At 45.6% G+C, this 14,905-nt stretch overlaps 1 protein-coding gene across 1 annotated transcript in view; it reads left to right on the top strand.

Annotated features, from left to right (window-relative positions):
- LOC138456307 (tanabin-like) overlaps positions 1 to 14,905 on the top strand; it is an 85,316-nt gene that overhangs the window by 57,068 nt on the left and 13,343 nt on the right. The window contains exon 3 of the mRNA XM_069607166.1: positions 10,972 to 11,045. Within this exon, the coding sequence (XP_069463267.1) occupies positions 10,972 to 11,045 (74 nt within the window). The remainder of the gene's footprint in view (positions 1 to 10,971; positions 11,046 to 14,905) is intronic.

The following is a 14,905-nucleotide window of genomic DNA, read 5'->3' as shown; positions in this document are numbered from 1 at the left end:
TTATCTATGGCGTTGCTGTGTTAAACAACCCAAAAAATGCACTGACCAGGGGAGGCGTGCACTGATGTTTACCCAGGAGCAAAATGCTGCACGAGCAAGACCTGAAAATGAAATCATTGACCAGGAATTAGTATCAACAACATTGGGCCTCATTCCGAGTATGGCGGTAAGGGATAGCGGCCACCGGTAACGAGACCGGTGGCGGTGATCCCTTACCGCCATACTCCGAGTTCCCTTTGCGCCCTCGCCCTTAACGCCTGCTTTGAGCAGGTGTTAAAGTCGAGGGCGCAAAGGGGCCTCCAAGCCAATAACGGTGACCGTAATGAACGGTCACCGTTATTTGCATCTTCCCCATTCCCATTGAGCCCTATGGGGGCTCATTTGGGAATGGGGAAGAGCCTTGGTGAATGGGGAATTACCGCCCCGCCAACCTTGGAATGGGACGGTAATTCCGCCATCCACCAAGGCGCTGCCGGTCCGGGTACGGCGTCAACCAAGGCGTTAATATCGCCATTGGTTAGCGCCGTACTCGGACTGAGGCCCATTGTATCTACCTGCGACAGATTTCTGATTCCTGTATGCGAGCTGCGAGGAAGCAGAGGGAGAAGGGGTTGGAATTAAACATGGCATTTGACATGTGCAACATTTCACGGTCAGCTACAACACCAAACCCTAACTGAGCGTCTCCCCGATCCAGCCTTTACCGTGATGGGTGATGACTAGAACAGGGACCTACAAGACCTGGTGTGGTGGGGAGCCCCGCACCATGGGGCCTGCGAGGGCCCCCGCTACACCAGGAGCTTCCGTTTAAAAAAAGATAATTGAGGTCGCAATGGAGTCCCCAGGGGTTGCATCTGCAACCCCTGGCAACCCCCAAATGATGTCCCTGCTACAAGCCACAGGAACATGTAATTCGGTAAAAATCACATAATATGAATTGCAAGTTGCACAGTATCTAGTTTGGTGACGTTTGGTGTTGGGGTGACTAGTAAAATGTATATATGTACTTCATAGTTCTATTTACGTTGCAGCATACCGCCAAATGCCCCTTCAGGACACCATGATTTTAAAAAGACAGGGTAATAAGCAGCCAAGTACCAGACTACTGACCTTGTAGGAACCTAGAGGACCACGCACTGTAAATGTGCCATGCCTGGCACCAAAACGCTATCTCCTCCACTGTATTACACTCTTGCGTGGCACTTTAATGCATGTACTTTGTAAACTGAAAATGTAACTACCTGAACATCAATTGTAACATGTAAATATTATTACTGTATGTATCTTATTAAATGAAAAATGAAACCACTTAAAAGGGGATGGCGATTGGGAGGAAGGCCAAGGTACGTAGCTCAGCACAAAGTCACATTCCATTTTCTATGTAGCCAGAGTAGGAGAAGGCTCTATAAAGAGGGTGGAACCTGATCACTGCAATTCATGTCATGGAAGAGCCAATTAGTATAATCAGGTCATTTTGTACGGCCCCATGAGAAGTCTTAAACAACTATATTCTTTTCAAAATGCCACATCCTCATGCTGTGACGTCACACCAGAGGATTATGAAATGCATAACCAACTGCTGTGATGTCCTGGCATGTGGATACAACCCTTTCCTTTCTCCCTTTAGTCTCCCAACAACTGAGGGAAGCAGACAAGACCAAGCATCCCAGCCACACGAATCCGGACTCCAACATGCCTCTCCTTTTCACCACCTGCAAAACTGGTCTGTGATGAAGGCCCATACTTGTGGATGGAGGATGGTACTGGGGTGATCCTTGAGGCAAGGGCTGCCACCCGTTAGTGAGGCAGGCGGAGGAGGAGGAGGATTGTCTCTGGGGATCCCCAGTTCATCCATAGCCTTGCATGTGCACACCACCATATAATCCATGACACTCCTTTGCAGCTTAGTAGAGGACCACCTAGAGGGTAGCCCAGCAGAAGAAAGGTGAAGGGGCAAGTGGTAATTTATTTTGTTTATTTACTTAACACGAAGAAGGAGAGCGCGTTTACGCACAAAGGAACGAGAAACAGCAAGTGGAGCAATCACTTTGCATGGTGCTGTATGGGAGGAAAAGTGATACATAGTCACAAAGTGATTCAGGGGTGGATGTTACAAGTTAGGATATGAAATGTGGATAACACCTGTAGACAAAAGGCTACCCCCAGCTGGCAGACAAGTGGGCTACCCACCCAGACCATCCACCATCTCCTATGTTACTACACGATGAGTGTCCAAGCCTTTTGTTACATCATTTGAGTCCCCCTTGAAATTCTCGAAGCAGTCCCTACTGGTTCCTGCGATTAGAGAATATCCATTTGCAGGATTGCTTCAGGAGAAAGGGGCTGTGCTACCAACTGCATTTGCTTGAAAATCCAAGCAGAAAGCTGTTTGCTGTCGCTACAAGTCAATAAAAGAACGTAGGGAAAACATAGTTTATTTTCGATTTTATTGCTTCATCTCGACTTTTAAACATCAAACTAATTAGCCACTTCCCAGATCAGCAGTGTTACAGACTTTCTTCGGTGGATGCTGCTGAGTGAAGAGCCTGTGAGGGGCATTCGGCCAGCAGAATAATAATAATGTAATGTCAACATTTTCTTTAATAATGGTGGCACCTCCCGTGCAGTATTTATCGCAGCAGACCTCTGTGAGAGAGGGCAAAAGTGCAGACATTGCAGGAAAAGCAAATAGCATCTCTAATTAAACTAATTCTGAATTCTAAAAGGCATAATTCTGTCGTGAAAATTGTGGCTCTATAAACATATAAATGAGGGAGTTTAGCGATATATTCACATCCAGAATTTGAGCAAGCAGATTACGGAACTGTGTGTAGTTTTTGATTAAATTTGCAGAATAAAGTATATGTGATCTCCTATTCAACACTGTAGAACGATATCTGATGTTCTGCAAGGGGTTGGTTTGTCATTGGATCTTATAGAGCCTCTTGGGTCTAAGGAGCCTGAAAGAAATGGTTTGGGGTGGGTTGGGCTAGAAAGTTAGAAGGAACAGAGCAAGTTGCTGCAGAGTTGACGGGTGCACATTTTCCTCACCAGAGTCTGCTCGGGTCATTGATTGATACATTGCAATCATCCAGTAAATTTTACAATTCACATGCCTCAAGGCGCTATTTACTAAGCACAGGACTGCGATCTCACATTAGTGTGTTCACTGTAAACTCGAGCTAAAGAGCTATCATTATCCGTTGTTTTGGATATGCGCATGATCTGAAGTGTAATACTTCTTCCAAGCTTCAAGGTGATTTTGGAGGCACAGTATCCGATGAGAATTACCCTGGGCATACCCTGGGTCCGGTATGTTTGGGATCGAGTGTATGTTTTTGTTGTTACATAGTCCGGGATCACATATGCATGCTGTGAGCTTTGGGATTGTGTTCACGGGTGTTTGGCCTGGAGTGTTGTAGTGTCTTTTAGCACTAAGGAAGTATATGGTGTTAGTAAGGGTGATTGACGGAAAGTTTACTTTGTGGTATTTGCTTTGGGCAAGGCACAGCCAAGTGGTGCTTCCACGGGTGCCTTCTATCCATCTGCTCAACCAATACCCTAGGCATAGTGTAAGACAATAACGGGCATACAAGTATGAATGAATATGGCATGTTTACATTTGGAATCTTTTAGCTTTGTGATTTGCAATTAACTTTACATTGAATGGTGAACAGTATAACAAATCAGCAGAATATAGTAGAATATCTTTGAACAGTTCTGTCGGCATGGTAATGCTGTTTTTTAATTGTGACTGATTGCAATGTGATGTTTGGTTGACTATGGTGGTAGCTAGTGGTTTCGTAAATTGAACACTTCTTGTCGAAGAAGCAACTGGTCCACATAGAGCACTACGTCTTTTCATTTGGCTCCATTTCTAACTCCCTATTCAACTCTTAATGGGTGCCCAATTGTATTTCGTGTATGAGGGACCCTTCCGGAAATCTCTACGCATAGGCATTAAACCTTTGTTTTCTGTATTGAAGAACTACTCAACCACAAGGCGTTGCTCAAATCATTATCACTAGAGAGTCACAACCCCTCGGTCAGATGGAAGTGCTACGACCCCCTCAGAGACCTGCTGTTACACCTCCCATGGGATGATGTCTATCACCTCTATCTACAGTGATCCTCTGGGACCACCGTGGCCTCATCCATGCTTATGGATGCCACTCCTGCTGCTGGCTCTATCTGCTCTGCTCCTTCAGTGATGGGTTACTCCTCTCACCAAAGCAAGCTTCATTGGGCCTCTGATCCTGCTAAATGGTCAGTCACTTCCAGCCTCTGCACCTAGACCCTGCCCATACTCCTCTCCCCTGTTGAATTGTGATGAAGCTTCTTCCAGTAGTTGCCTTGTGTCACCAACCTAATGTGAGCCAGACCTCCCTTCACCGACGCACAGCCAAGCCTAAGGCTTCTGCACTCACGGCCACCCTGAAAGTTCTGCAGCAATAGAGCACCTGCTATTGGGTGCGTGTCCACTCCACCTTTGATGCACCTACTCCTCTGCACCTGGGGCCGGCTATGAGTTGCTAAGCCACAAAGACACGATAGAAGGCACCCGCGCTAGTGGGGGCATTTACTGAGTGACTCAGACGTGGACGTTTTAATCTACTCCAATGGCCCTTGGGAGCGCGGAGGTTAGGAATCTGCCATGCGGCACATCAAATCACACCTGCTGTGGACTGCAGTTAGTGCTCATTAGCAAATCTCTGCATAGGAATGGTTATTGGTTCACGAAGGGGTGATGTTGATTGGTTTGGAGGGCTGACCAAAGGGTGACATTTGTAACATTAATTTGCCCCCACAGAGCACAGTCACTCCCCTGTTTGTCCCGCTACCTGGACCATGAACTGTTTTCACATGGTCACTTAAGTGTTGCCAGACAACTCATGGGCGTCAACTTTAGTTTGCTAGAGGTTGCAGCTGTAATCTATAAGGCCACCATTGCGACTCCTGTCCCTCCCACTGTACCAACCGTTGCAGAAGGAGTCGCCGCAGCAGAGAGCAGACGAGGCAAGCAGAGGGCCATCAGGCGCATCCAGGCTCTGTTTGCAATGGCTTCCAGCGGTTGTCCCAGTCTTTGCTGTTTTGTTTTTGTCTGCTAAGTATACGATGGGGCAAGAAGTCATTACTTGTACTCTTCCTGCCGCATCCCACTAAGCATCCTTATCCTCCCTATGATGGGCTAAATGAGGCCCACGGGTGGAGGGGATGATTATTTTCCCGCTCGTCCTCTTCACTAACCTCATAATCCCCCGCCCGCCCCCTTTACACGTGTTGAGGGCTTTAGCAGAGTTAATTTTTACTTTAGTGACCTGATCTCATTTTTTGGACCGAGCAACCTAACAATTGGATAATCAGTGAACTTTAACTTGATTGTCAAAGGAACCATTTCTGAACTTTGTAATGGATCAACGTTTTGTGTTTTTTGCACCATTAATAAACAATAGAAAATTTCAAGTATTGCATTCTGTTTTCTTCAGAAAAAGCGCAACCAAGGACTACTTACTTTTCACTTGTTAAGATGCTTATTTTCAGGTAAGCCATATGAGGTTTTCAGTTGGATGAATGCCTATAGGTATGGTGGAAGTATCCTAGAAAGAATAAGGAAGGATGAGAGAACAGGATGAGAATGTCTAAACATCTTGAAACTACTATTTTAAGCCTCTGGCACTCCAGGCACAACCTATTCTAACATCCAAAGTCCAAATGTGGTAGCCAGCACAAAGTTAAAATGTTAGCTTTATGAGTGCTCCTTAACCTCTATGCTAGCCCTAAGTTTCAAAAACAAGCTGTTCTTCAAGTTTGGCCAGCAGAAGTGTTTCAATGGCCATCCCTATTCTACTAAACAAGCATAGATGCTCCCATCTCTCAAGAGTTTTACTCACAATGTGCCCCCCTCAGGCATTTTCAACTTTCCTGTAGCACTTAAAGTTCTCACTATCCTTCATATAGTACTAGGCCAAGCTGCTGAGCATTCTTCTTTTAGTTCCTCTGGTACCTCGGGTTCATTGTGTAACTATTTTCCCCTCTTTTTATGTGGTTATACTACTTTTTCCTAAGGTTCATTCTGAGAGGAGTGTTTGGGGCTTGTGGAGTACCTTGAGCAGGGCTGGACTGGGGACCAAAAGAGGCCCTGGAAATAAAGTTCAAAGTGGCCCTATATGACACATTTTCAGCAAGCCCAATGCTTTTCCTATGAGAAAATTTGGAAATACCACAGAAAAGAGGCCCAGGGTGCAGAGGCCCACCGGGAAATCTCCAGAGTTCCCTAAAGGCCAGTCCACCCCTGACCTTGAGGTGTAGCAGGTTTAGTTGGGGGAATGGAAAAGGCTAAGGGTGAATCCTAATACAAATACCGGAAACATTTTACATGAACATAGTATAGTGGGAGGTAATGGTGGAGCATGGGAGGTTGATGTGGGTGCAGGTGGCAAAGATCAGCATTATAACAAGCGGCTGAAACCAAAAAAGGGATGGGTGCAAGGGTTTGAATACATGTGAACCACTGGCATTGCCCTGGGTTACCTGCAACACCACTGTTGTTTAGCCCGCCTGAGCCATTGCAAAAGGTGTCCAGCTATATGCAAATCAGTCAGGTACTGTCAACAATGGGAGCAGCCCAGCTTGAGCTGCCATGCCAGGCCCCCCCTGCATGGAAATACAAGCAACCCCAGGCACGTTTTGGCTTTGTTGGGCCTCATCAGGGAGCAGTAGCTTGGTTCCCTATGGCAGAGCGAGCAAGGGGTCTAGGTCTGGGCATACCACCCCTCACACAGGGAGACAAACTATAACCAAAAACATGATGGGTGGAAGGTTTTGAAAACATCTCAAACACAGGCACTGTTCTGGGTAACCTTCCACACCACTGTTTCTTAGCCCATCTGGCCATTGCAAAAAGGGCCAAGCCATATGCAAATCAGTCAGGTACTGACACATTTGGGAGCAGCCCAGCCCTAACGGGTAAGCCAGGTACCCTCTGCACGAAAACACAAGCAACACCAGACATGTATCGGCCTCATCAGTGAGGTCTATCCGGGTTCCTTATAGGGTAACTAGCAAGGAAGACACCGATGAGGACACCAATGAAGAGACTGCTTGTATATACATTTGTTTAGGTACTTTAGCAGTTATGATGTTTCAGGTTTATGAAATGCACTGTTCACAAGGGGAAGCAGATTATCTCACTTTTTGTAGGATTTTTATGAGGCAGTGTCTTGCAAAGATGACCCCCACCAACTGCGTTAAGTTTCTCAACTTTATTTCTAATAGATTATGCTATATTTGTGAGAAGCCCTTGCACAGAGTTCCATGGGAAGCTTCCATCATTCTGACCATCACCAACCAACTTTAATGCACCAGCATTGGTTGCACTTTCACCAGGCTGCTCAGGTTCCATATCTGTCCTTGCTCTGTGTGCACGGCACCCCTCGGAGTCCACACAGATACATAATACAATATACAACCCTTTCTCTTCACCACAGATTCAGTCTGTAAGGAGGGAAGACGTCAGGTCTTCCACACCACTGTTTCTTAGCCCATCTGGTCATTGCAAAAAGGGCCAAGCCATATGCAAATCAGTCAGGTACTGACACTTTTGGTTAGTTCAACAAGAAGACATAAAACAGGGATTGCCAAGTCATGTTAAAAAAAGTGATTTTTCATACATTTCACAGTAATATTCCCTATTTTGAAATATCACACATCCCTGTATAATCATCATGGATTTTAACATGCATTTATAAACATTTTTTTTTAAATATTATTGAGAGAATAAAGAAATGTTTCAATTGCTGTTGAAATTTGAAATATACTGTTTACATCAGATTGTTTTGCTACACTGGGGCCTGTTCACACTTTTAGAGATGAAGTTCCATTTTACACTGGGGCTTTCTGCATTTCCTGTTTTCACTTTACATTGGTTAAAACCCGGTCTTTTGATGAAATGCATTTAAGGGCCGATATGGTTCCTATGCTGGTTTAGCTTGTCGTAAATGTTGCAACATGTGTCAGGTGCTGTGTCTTACGTGTGCAGGTGACTAACTGCGTCCCACAGATGGCCCCTGTTTGTAGCAATAAAATAAATTTTACACAAGTAAATAATCAGAAAGGCACTATTCTGCCCCCTCCCACTTTGAATTCAGGCAGTCTTCATTTGCCTTTGGTATTCTTGCACTGAGCCAAAAACCTCACACTTGAAAGGAGCAGCGCAGCGGCCCACCGCAGCAGAGTCCCGCAGGGTTGCATCCTCTCCCCATTGATCTTCAATCTATACATGGAGCCACTGGGAGCCCTCCTAGCCACACACAACATCCACATCCACCAATGCAATGACAGCACACAGCTATACCTCAAGAATTACTCCATCAAAGACATCCACAAGCACAAATCCTGCCTCTCACTTATCCAGTCTTGGATGTTCAGTGCATACTTGAAGCTCAGCCGCCCCAAGACTGAATTCTTATTCCTCACCAACAACACCGAACAACCAGACAAACAGATCTATCAACCATGAACCCTGAGGGCTTCATACCCGAGCTCATCTCCTGCGCCAAGTCCCTCGGGTTCCACATTGACAAACACCTCACCTTCAAAACACACATAGCTAAGACAACTCAGACAGCTTGGTATCAGCTCTCCCTCCTGTGGAAAGTCAATCCCTTCCTCCCACTGGAAAGCCTTAGATCCACCATTCTAGCACTGCTCTTATCCCACCTGGATGCGGGAAATGCCCTCCTCAAAGTCCTCCAGTCATCCTCCCTTGTGCCACTGAGCAGTGTCCTACATCCGGCCGCACACCTCATGAAGGCTCTACGCAGACACAGCTACATCACCTCTGCCCTCAACGACCTTCACTCCACTACACGCACAAATCACCTTCAAGTCCTGCTGCATCATCTATAAGGCAGTCACCCTCAAGTCACCCAGCTACCTCACAGAGAAACTCTGCATCTATGGCGGACAGCACACCACCAGAAGCCAGGACACGTTCAGACTTGAAATTTGCCACAGCAAAAAGGAAAGGACCAGAAAACAAGCCTTCTCTGCCTACGCCCCAAGACTATGGAACCTCCTTGTCGTCAACATCAGACTCGCCCCCACGCTCCTACAACTGAAGACCCACCTCTTCAAGGAGTAACTCCTCCTCAACACCTAAGCCATCACATCGCCCCCTCTAGATACGTCTGCCACTCTCCTCCCCGCCACTTTGTACAGCTGTACCCTTCCTCTCTGCCCCTCTGTATCCTATCCCCGCTCTATATTTGTTCTGTTGTTACCTCTGAAAAGCACCCCGTTATGCATCTGTTCTGTTGTATACCTCTGTAAAGCGCTCTGTTGTGTGTCTGTATTGTTGTATAACTCTGTAAAGCGCTCCATTGCTTCTCGAAGATAAGTGCATGCTCTATAAATACCATAATAATAATAATAGTCATGATAATAATATTAGTTTGATTATTGGAAACAGTTTGGGTTTCATTTATCTTCACAGGTGTCCCGTCTCCTTGCCCACTGTCCCTTGGCCTCAGCACGACCCACTATACTGCCTCTATCTTCCATCTTTATTACCCTGTTGTCGATTTGAATTGTTTCTTCCTGACTGTGATCATCTTTTAATCACAGTTCCACCCTGATCTTATTGTTGGCAGAGTGCACCAGGAATTGGTCTCGGTTTATCACCAAAGTTGCACCAGAGGGCCAGGTGTCTACTGTAACGTGATCTTCTACTGATTTCCCTTACTTCCTTCTCACGGTCCTCCAGCATTTGACATGACCAGCATAGGCATTGAGAGTACTTTTCTTTGGAGGCCTCGATGGAAGGTACTTTTTATGTCTGGTCCTGGCTTGCCGTTCCCGGTGCATGCCAGCTGGCGTTCATCACTGTAATTTTGCTTGAGAATTCCTTAACCCCATCCTGGGAAGATCAAGTTTTCTTCCTCCGCACTGACACAAGGTCAGTGTCGCTAACAGACCTCATGATGTTTGTTACTGGCAGGGGGCTCCCATTTTTGGTTGGATGTGTACGATTGGTGTCAATGTGGCAAAGACGATCCACACCAACTTCGGTAGGTAACTCATATTTATTTCAAGTAGATTGGGTCACTTTTGTGAAAAGTCCCTGCACAGAGTTCGTTGGGTAGGTTACCCGTGTCAAAAAGTGGAAGCACCCATGACATGGTGCCTAATACTGCAGATAGAAGAGATAATACTGCAGAAAGCATAGAGGATGAGTAGAGCATGCAGGATTGTGCATAAGCAGAGGTGGGAAGGGAAGGAGGCATACAATGCTAGGCCAAAGACAACGATGGCCCTGAAAAGCAGACTCACAGTAAGAGGATCGCTATCTGCCAGTTGCCAAATTGAGGAGTTTTAGAATAGAACAGAGTTTGCTGTAGTTTTCTGAAGAGATTAAACAATATGATGCCATTTCACCTGATGGACGATGGAAGGAGCCAAGACTTAGGGGTTTATGAGTTATCTGTAGGGTTGCAGGAACTTTCCCACAAGTGATCAGTGAACAGTCACAGGTCATCCATGTGGGAGGCTGAGACATCCCTTCTTCCTGCCCACTGAATGTTTCTTCCTTCAATCCTCCATCCCTTTCTACACTCCTGTCCTACTTTGTCTTTTGTGACTGGTGCTGGATGCTGTCTTCACCACTCAGAGCAGTTCTGTAGTTTTTCCTTTTCTACTGTGCATGGGTGCCTGCTCGAGAAATATAAAACTTTTTACTCTGTTATGTCTACCACGGTTACCATGTCATCATGTGGTCAAAGACTGTGTCATGACACCTCCGCTACTCCTATGATTGTAATACACTGACTACAATTAAACACATTATTTTCCGTTGCCACGAGTCTTGGCTGGAGTTAAATGTCTATAACCTTGCAGAGTGTGAAAGTACTTGATCAGGCTTTGACATTGGCCTGAGAGCTGAACATATTTAATTCGTATTGCTTTTTATTTTAGGACACTTCTGGAGTCTGAGAGCATGAGGCTGCTAATGCCCTTAGCAGACAGCAAGCAGCCCTCTCCATTCAGAGGTAAGGTCGTCTTTCACTGAGGAACTATATGTGGTTACAAATGCAAGAATGACTGACCAAAATGGCAAAAACCTTTATACCATAGTGCACTTTATTGGTACACATGTATGTTTTTGTAACTTGATTAGGATATGTTTAATTAACTATGACTAATTCAAAAGGTATGTGGACAGTAACCTACAAATCATCTACAAATCACAACTCGGAGACCAAGGAGGCCCATTACTTTTTCCCCCCCAAAATGTTTTTTGATAATACTCAAGAAGTCCAGCTCCACTAAATACCCAAATAACAGAAACATTGTAACAGTTAAATCATCAATCCTTAAAGAAATGCCATCAGATTTCATAAAATACCACAAGCACCCCTCTTTACCCCAAGTAAGGGTGAATCATCAGATATGGCTCTGGTTGTCTTTTGCCATATGAGAGTTGTAAACCTGTCTTGTGGTCCTGAGGTTAGAAAGGATGAAGCGAAAATACAAGTGTAAGACACTAAAGAGAAAATCATTCCTTATTAAGCTACTGGAAATTCCATGGTTTATTTAAAATTGTTTTACGTTTTACCTACAGGTACATATACATACATTTCTAATAATTTGCAGTGTCGATGAATTTTCCCACTTACGTTACAAAAAGGTCTCCTCCTCCCCTTCTCTCTGCCAGGCCCTCTGCAATGCATTGGCCTCACACTTTGCCTTCAAAACCCAGGACATCCTTACCACCCTTGCTACTCACCCTCACAACCCGTCCCACACCCCAACACCTCCATCCCACCTCCCCCATCCCTCCTCCTTCTCCTCCTTCACCCCTGTCACACCGGAAGAAGTTACCAGAGTTGTCCGCTCCCTGAAGGCCTCTTCTAAGCCGGATTCCCCCTGCTCATCCTGGACCATCAAGGATATCATTGACTCTATTGCACCTGCTCTCGCTGATTTCTGCAATCACTCTTTCATCACAGGATCTTTCCCTCCTCCTTCAAGCACTTCTTTGTGCGCACCCACTCCTAAAAAAAACCTTCATCAGATCCTACCTGACCTGCCAACTACTGCCCTATTTCCATCACCCCCTTCCTGGGGAAACTGCTGGAGAAGTTGGTTTTGCCCCAACTCACTCACACCCTGTACTTGTCGGTGGTCTCCACAACCATCAATCTGGATTCCGAGCATTTAGAGGCACGGAAACCGCTCTTCTGAACACCTGTGAAGAACTGCTTGCATCTCTGGACTCCAACTCCCCAGCTGTCCTTATACTTCTCAATCTCTGCCTTTGACACAGTCAACCATTCCATCCTCATACAAAGGCTCCACAATACCCATGGTATCTCGGAACGGACACTGCACTGGCTGACATCCTTCCTTACTGACCGCTCTTCCCAAGTGATCCTGGGCAACTTCTCCTCTCGTACTTCCGCCTCCACCTGCGGTGTGCCCCAGGGTTCTATCATTTCCCCCTGGATCTTTAACATCTTCCCTGCTCTGCTTGAATGCCTCATCTTCTCCTTCTCTTTCAACTGCCAGTGTTACACAGATGACACACAGCTCTCTTTCAAACTCCCTGCCGGCCCTCTTGCACCCTCCATCATTCCTGACTGCCTATCTGCCATCCAGTCCTGTTGCACCGCCAGTGGTCTCTGCCTCAATGCCTGAAAAACTGAGATCCTTCCCATCGGAACACCTGCTCCCACCTTCTTCCCTTCACTCTGGTCTTCCACTTTGGGCTCTCCCCCCTGCGCCCTCTTCTGAAGCCCGAAACCTTGGAGTCATCTTCGACTCCTCTCTCTCCTTCTTCCCTCACACTCAGGACATTGCCTAGAAGTCCCACTTTCAGCACTGCCTTCTCAAAGGAATTCTCCCTTTTCTCACTTTCCCCAATGTGACCCAAACCCTGGTTCTCTCTAGACTTGACTATTGCAATAGCCTCCTCCTCAATCTACCATCTTCCACTCTGTGACCCCTCCAGTTAATCCAGAATAGAGCAGCAAGACCTATCCTTGGCCTTAAGCCCAGGGACTGCATCTCTCCTTCAGTAAACTGGCCCCGAGTTGCTGCACGGATTATATTCAAATCCCTCTGCATCATCCACAAGGCAATCTGGGCCCAGGGACCACACTATCTTCAACTTTATCTTACTAAATACTCCCCCTCTAGACCACTACGCTCCTCTGGCTCTAACTCTCTGCGTGTTAAACGTTTTGATAAACAGAGGGCAGGTGGTTGTTCGCTTTCCTCAGCTGGCTCCCTCCTATGGAACAGCTTCCCCCCTTCCTATGCGCCTTGAGCAGGATCTTCTTAAATTCCAGAAGATCCTTAAGACTCTCCTCTTTACCTCCTCCTTCCCTTCTTCTCTCTCCTGCTAATTCCACAGTTGCTCCGATTGATGTCCTGGGCCCTTATCATCCTCGGGGCCCTGACCTCCCGTACCCAATTGGCCCAGTTCCTGTCTATCTGCACTTGCACTTACACCCTCTGCCCTGGTGGCTCGCACTTACACCCCTTGCGGCTCCAGGCCGTGTAGCACTCAACATTCCTAGCACTTCATCTGAGGCTCACCCATGAGCTCAGACTCTATGGCACTGACCCCCTGCCCTCTTCCTTGCTGCACTTGCACATTCTGAGTACTTACAAGGGGTTATAGGTCAAAGGTTTGAATCAAAAGGTTCGAATTACAGTAGGTTCGAATCAAAAGGACCGAAAACAAAAGGTCCGACATTTTTATTTTGGGGGGGTCCCCCCCAGTCCCCTTTTTTGTGGTAAAAACCCCTTTTTTTTACCTACACGGAAACCCCCAAAAAAATGTATAATTAAAAAAAAAATCGAACCTTTGGTTTTCGATCCTATTGACTCTCACCTTTTGCATTCAAACCTTTTGTAATCAATCCTTTAACTGGACACCCTTACAAGGCATAGTAGGATTGTCAGTGTTTTCGTCTTCCCCCCACTGCTCTTATATATTGTGTTTTAATGTATTTCCCACTCCTGCTCCCTACCTTGCCCTGTGGGCACTTTGAAGCAGTATTTTCCTATTGTATAAGCGCCTATCAAGCAAACAATACATTACATCAAATCAATACAAATGTGTCTTAATATACATAGTCCAGGTAAAAGATTTTACATGAAGGCTAAACAAATTAAAACAATTTCAAATTCATCATCAACAAAGAAATAGTACTTATAACATATTACATATTACCCAACATCAAAGACAGAAAATACATTTTAGAGAAAGCCAAATCACAACTTCATTCAGGCCACTCCTATGCATACGCTAACACAGATATGAGAGTACTCCAGGTGAGGTAACATATGTAGTTGCTTCCAGAAAATAGTTCCGACAATCCTTCATAGGTCTCATATAGGTCAACTAAGGAAAGAGCACCTTCTCCTTAATTCAGCACATTCCCACAGGTAGATATTACATGATGGGAAATCTAAGCGCACTACGCCAGAAAGTATTTAGAGCCTCTAATGTTGGGCAATAACAAGCTACAGGATTTCAATGTGCTGTACTGAGAGCTGTCCCAGTCTCACTTACAAAAACTGCTTATGAAAAATGGACAAGAATTTTCAAGAAAGTACATATGTATCAATAATTCCCACATACGATATTATACGTAAATGTGCGTGACACACAAGTAAAATATCTTTCCTGTAATTCCACTAATACTGCAGCGACTTTAAGAATACGTTCAATTTTGTCCTACTTTTTGTCGACGCCTTCATTTCTTCTTGAACCTGAAATATGGCAATAGGGCCCTTAGTCTGCCATAAACCAGGGTGGGCCTAAATGATGCAGAGCCCAACATCTTGGCAAGAATGCTGTGTGTAACATGAGCACGTGAGTGTGCAAGATTTTCAACTT

This window comes from Ambystoma mexicanum, chromosome 1p (assembly GCF_040938575.1).
Source record: "Ambystoma mexicanum isolate Mex_15411 chromosome 1p, UKY_AmexF1_1, whole genome shotgun sequence".
In the NCBI taxonomy this organism is placed as follows: Eukaryota; Metazoa; Chordata; class Amphibia; order Caudata; family Ambystomatidae; genus Ambystoma; species Ambystoma mexicanum.
The sequence above is the reverse complement of the archived record's forward strand: the minus strand, read 5'-3'. Positions and strand labels throughout refer to the sequence as shown.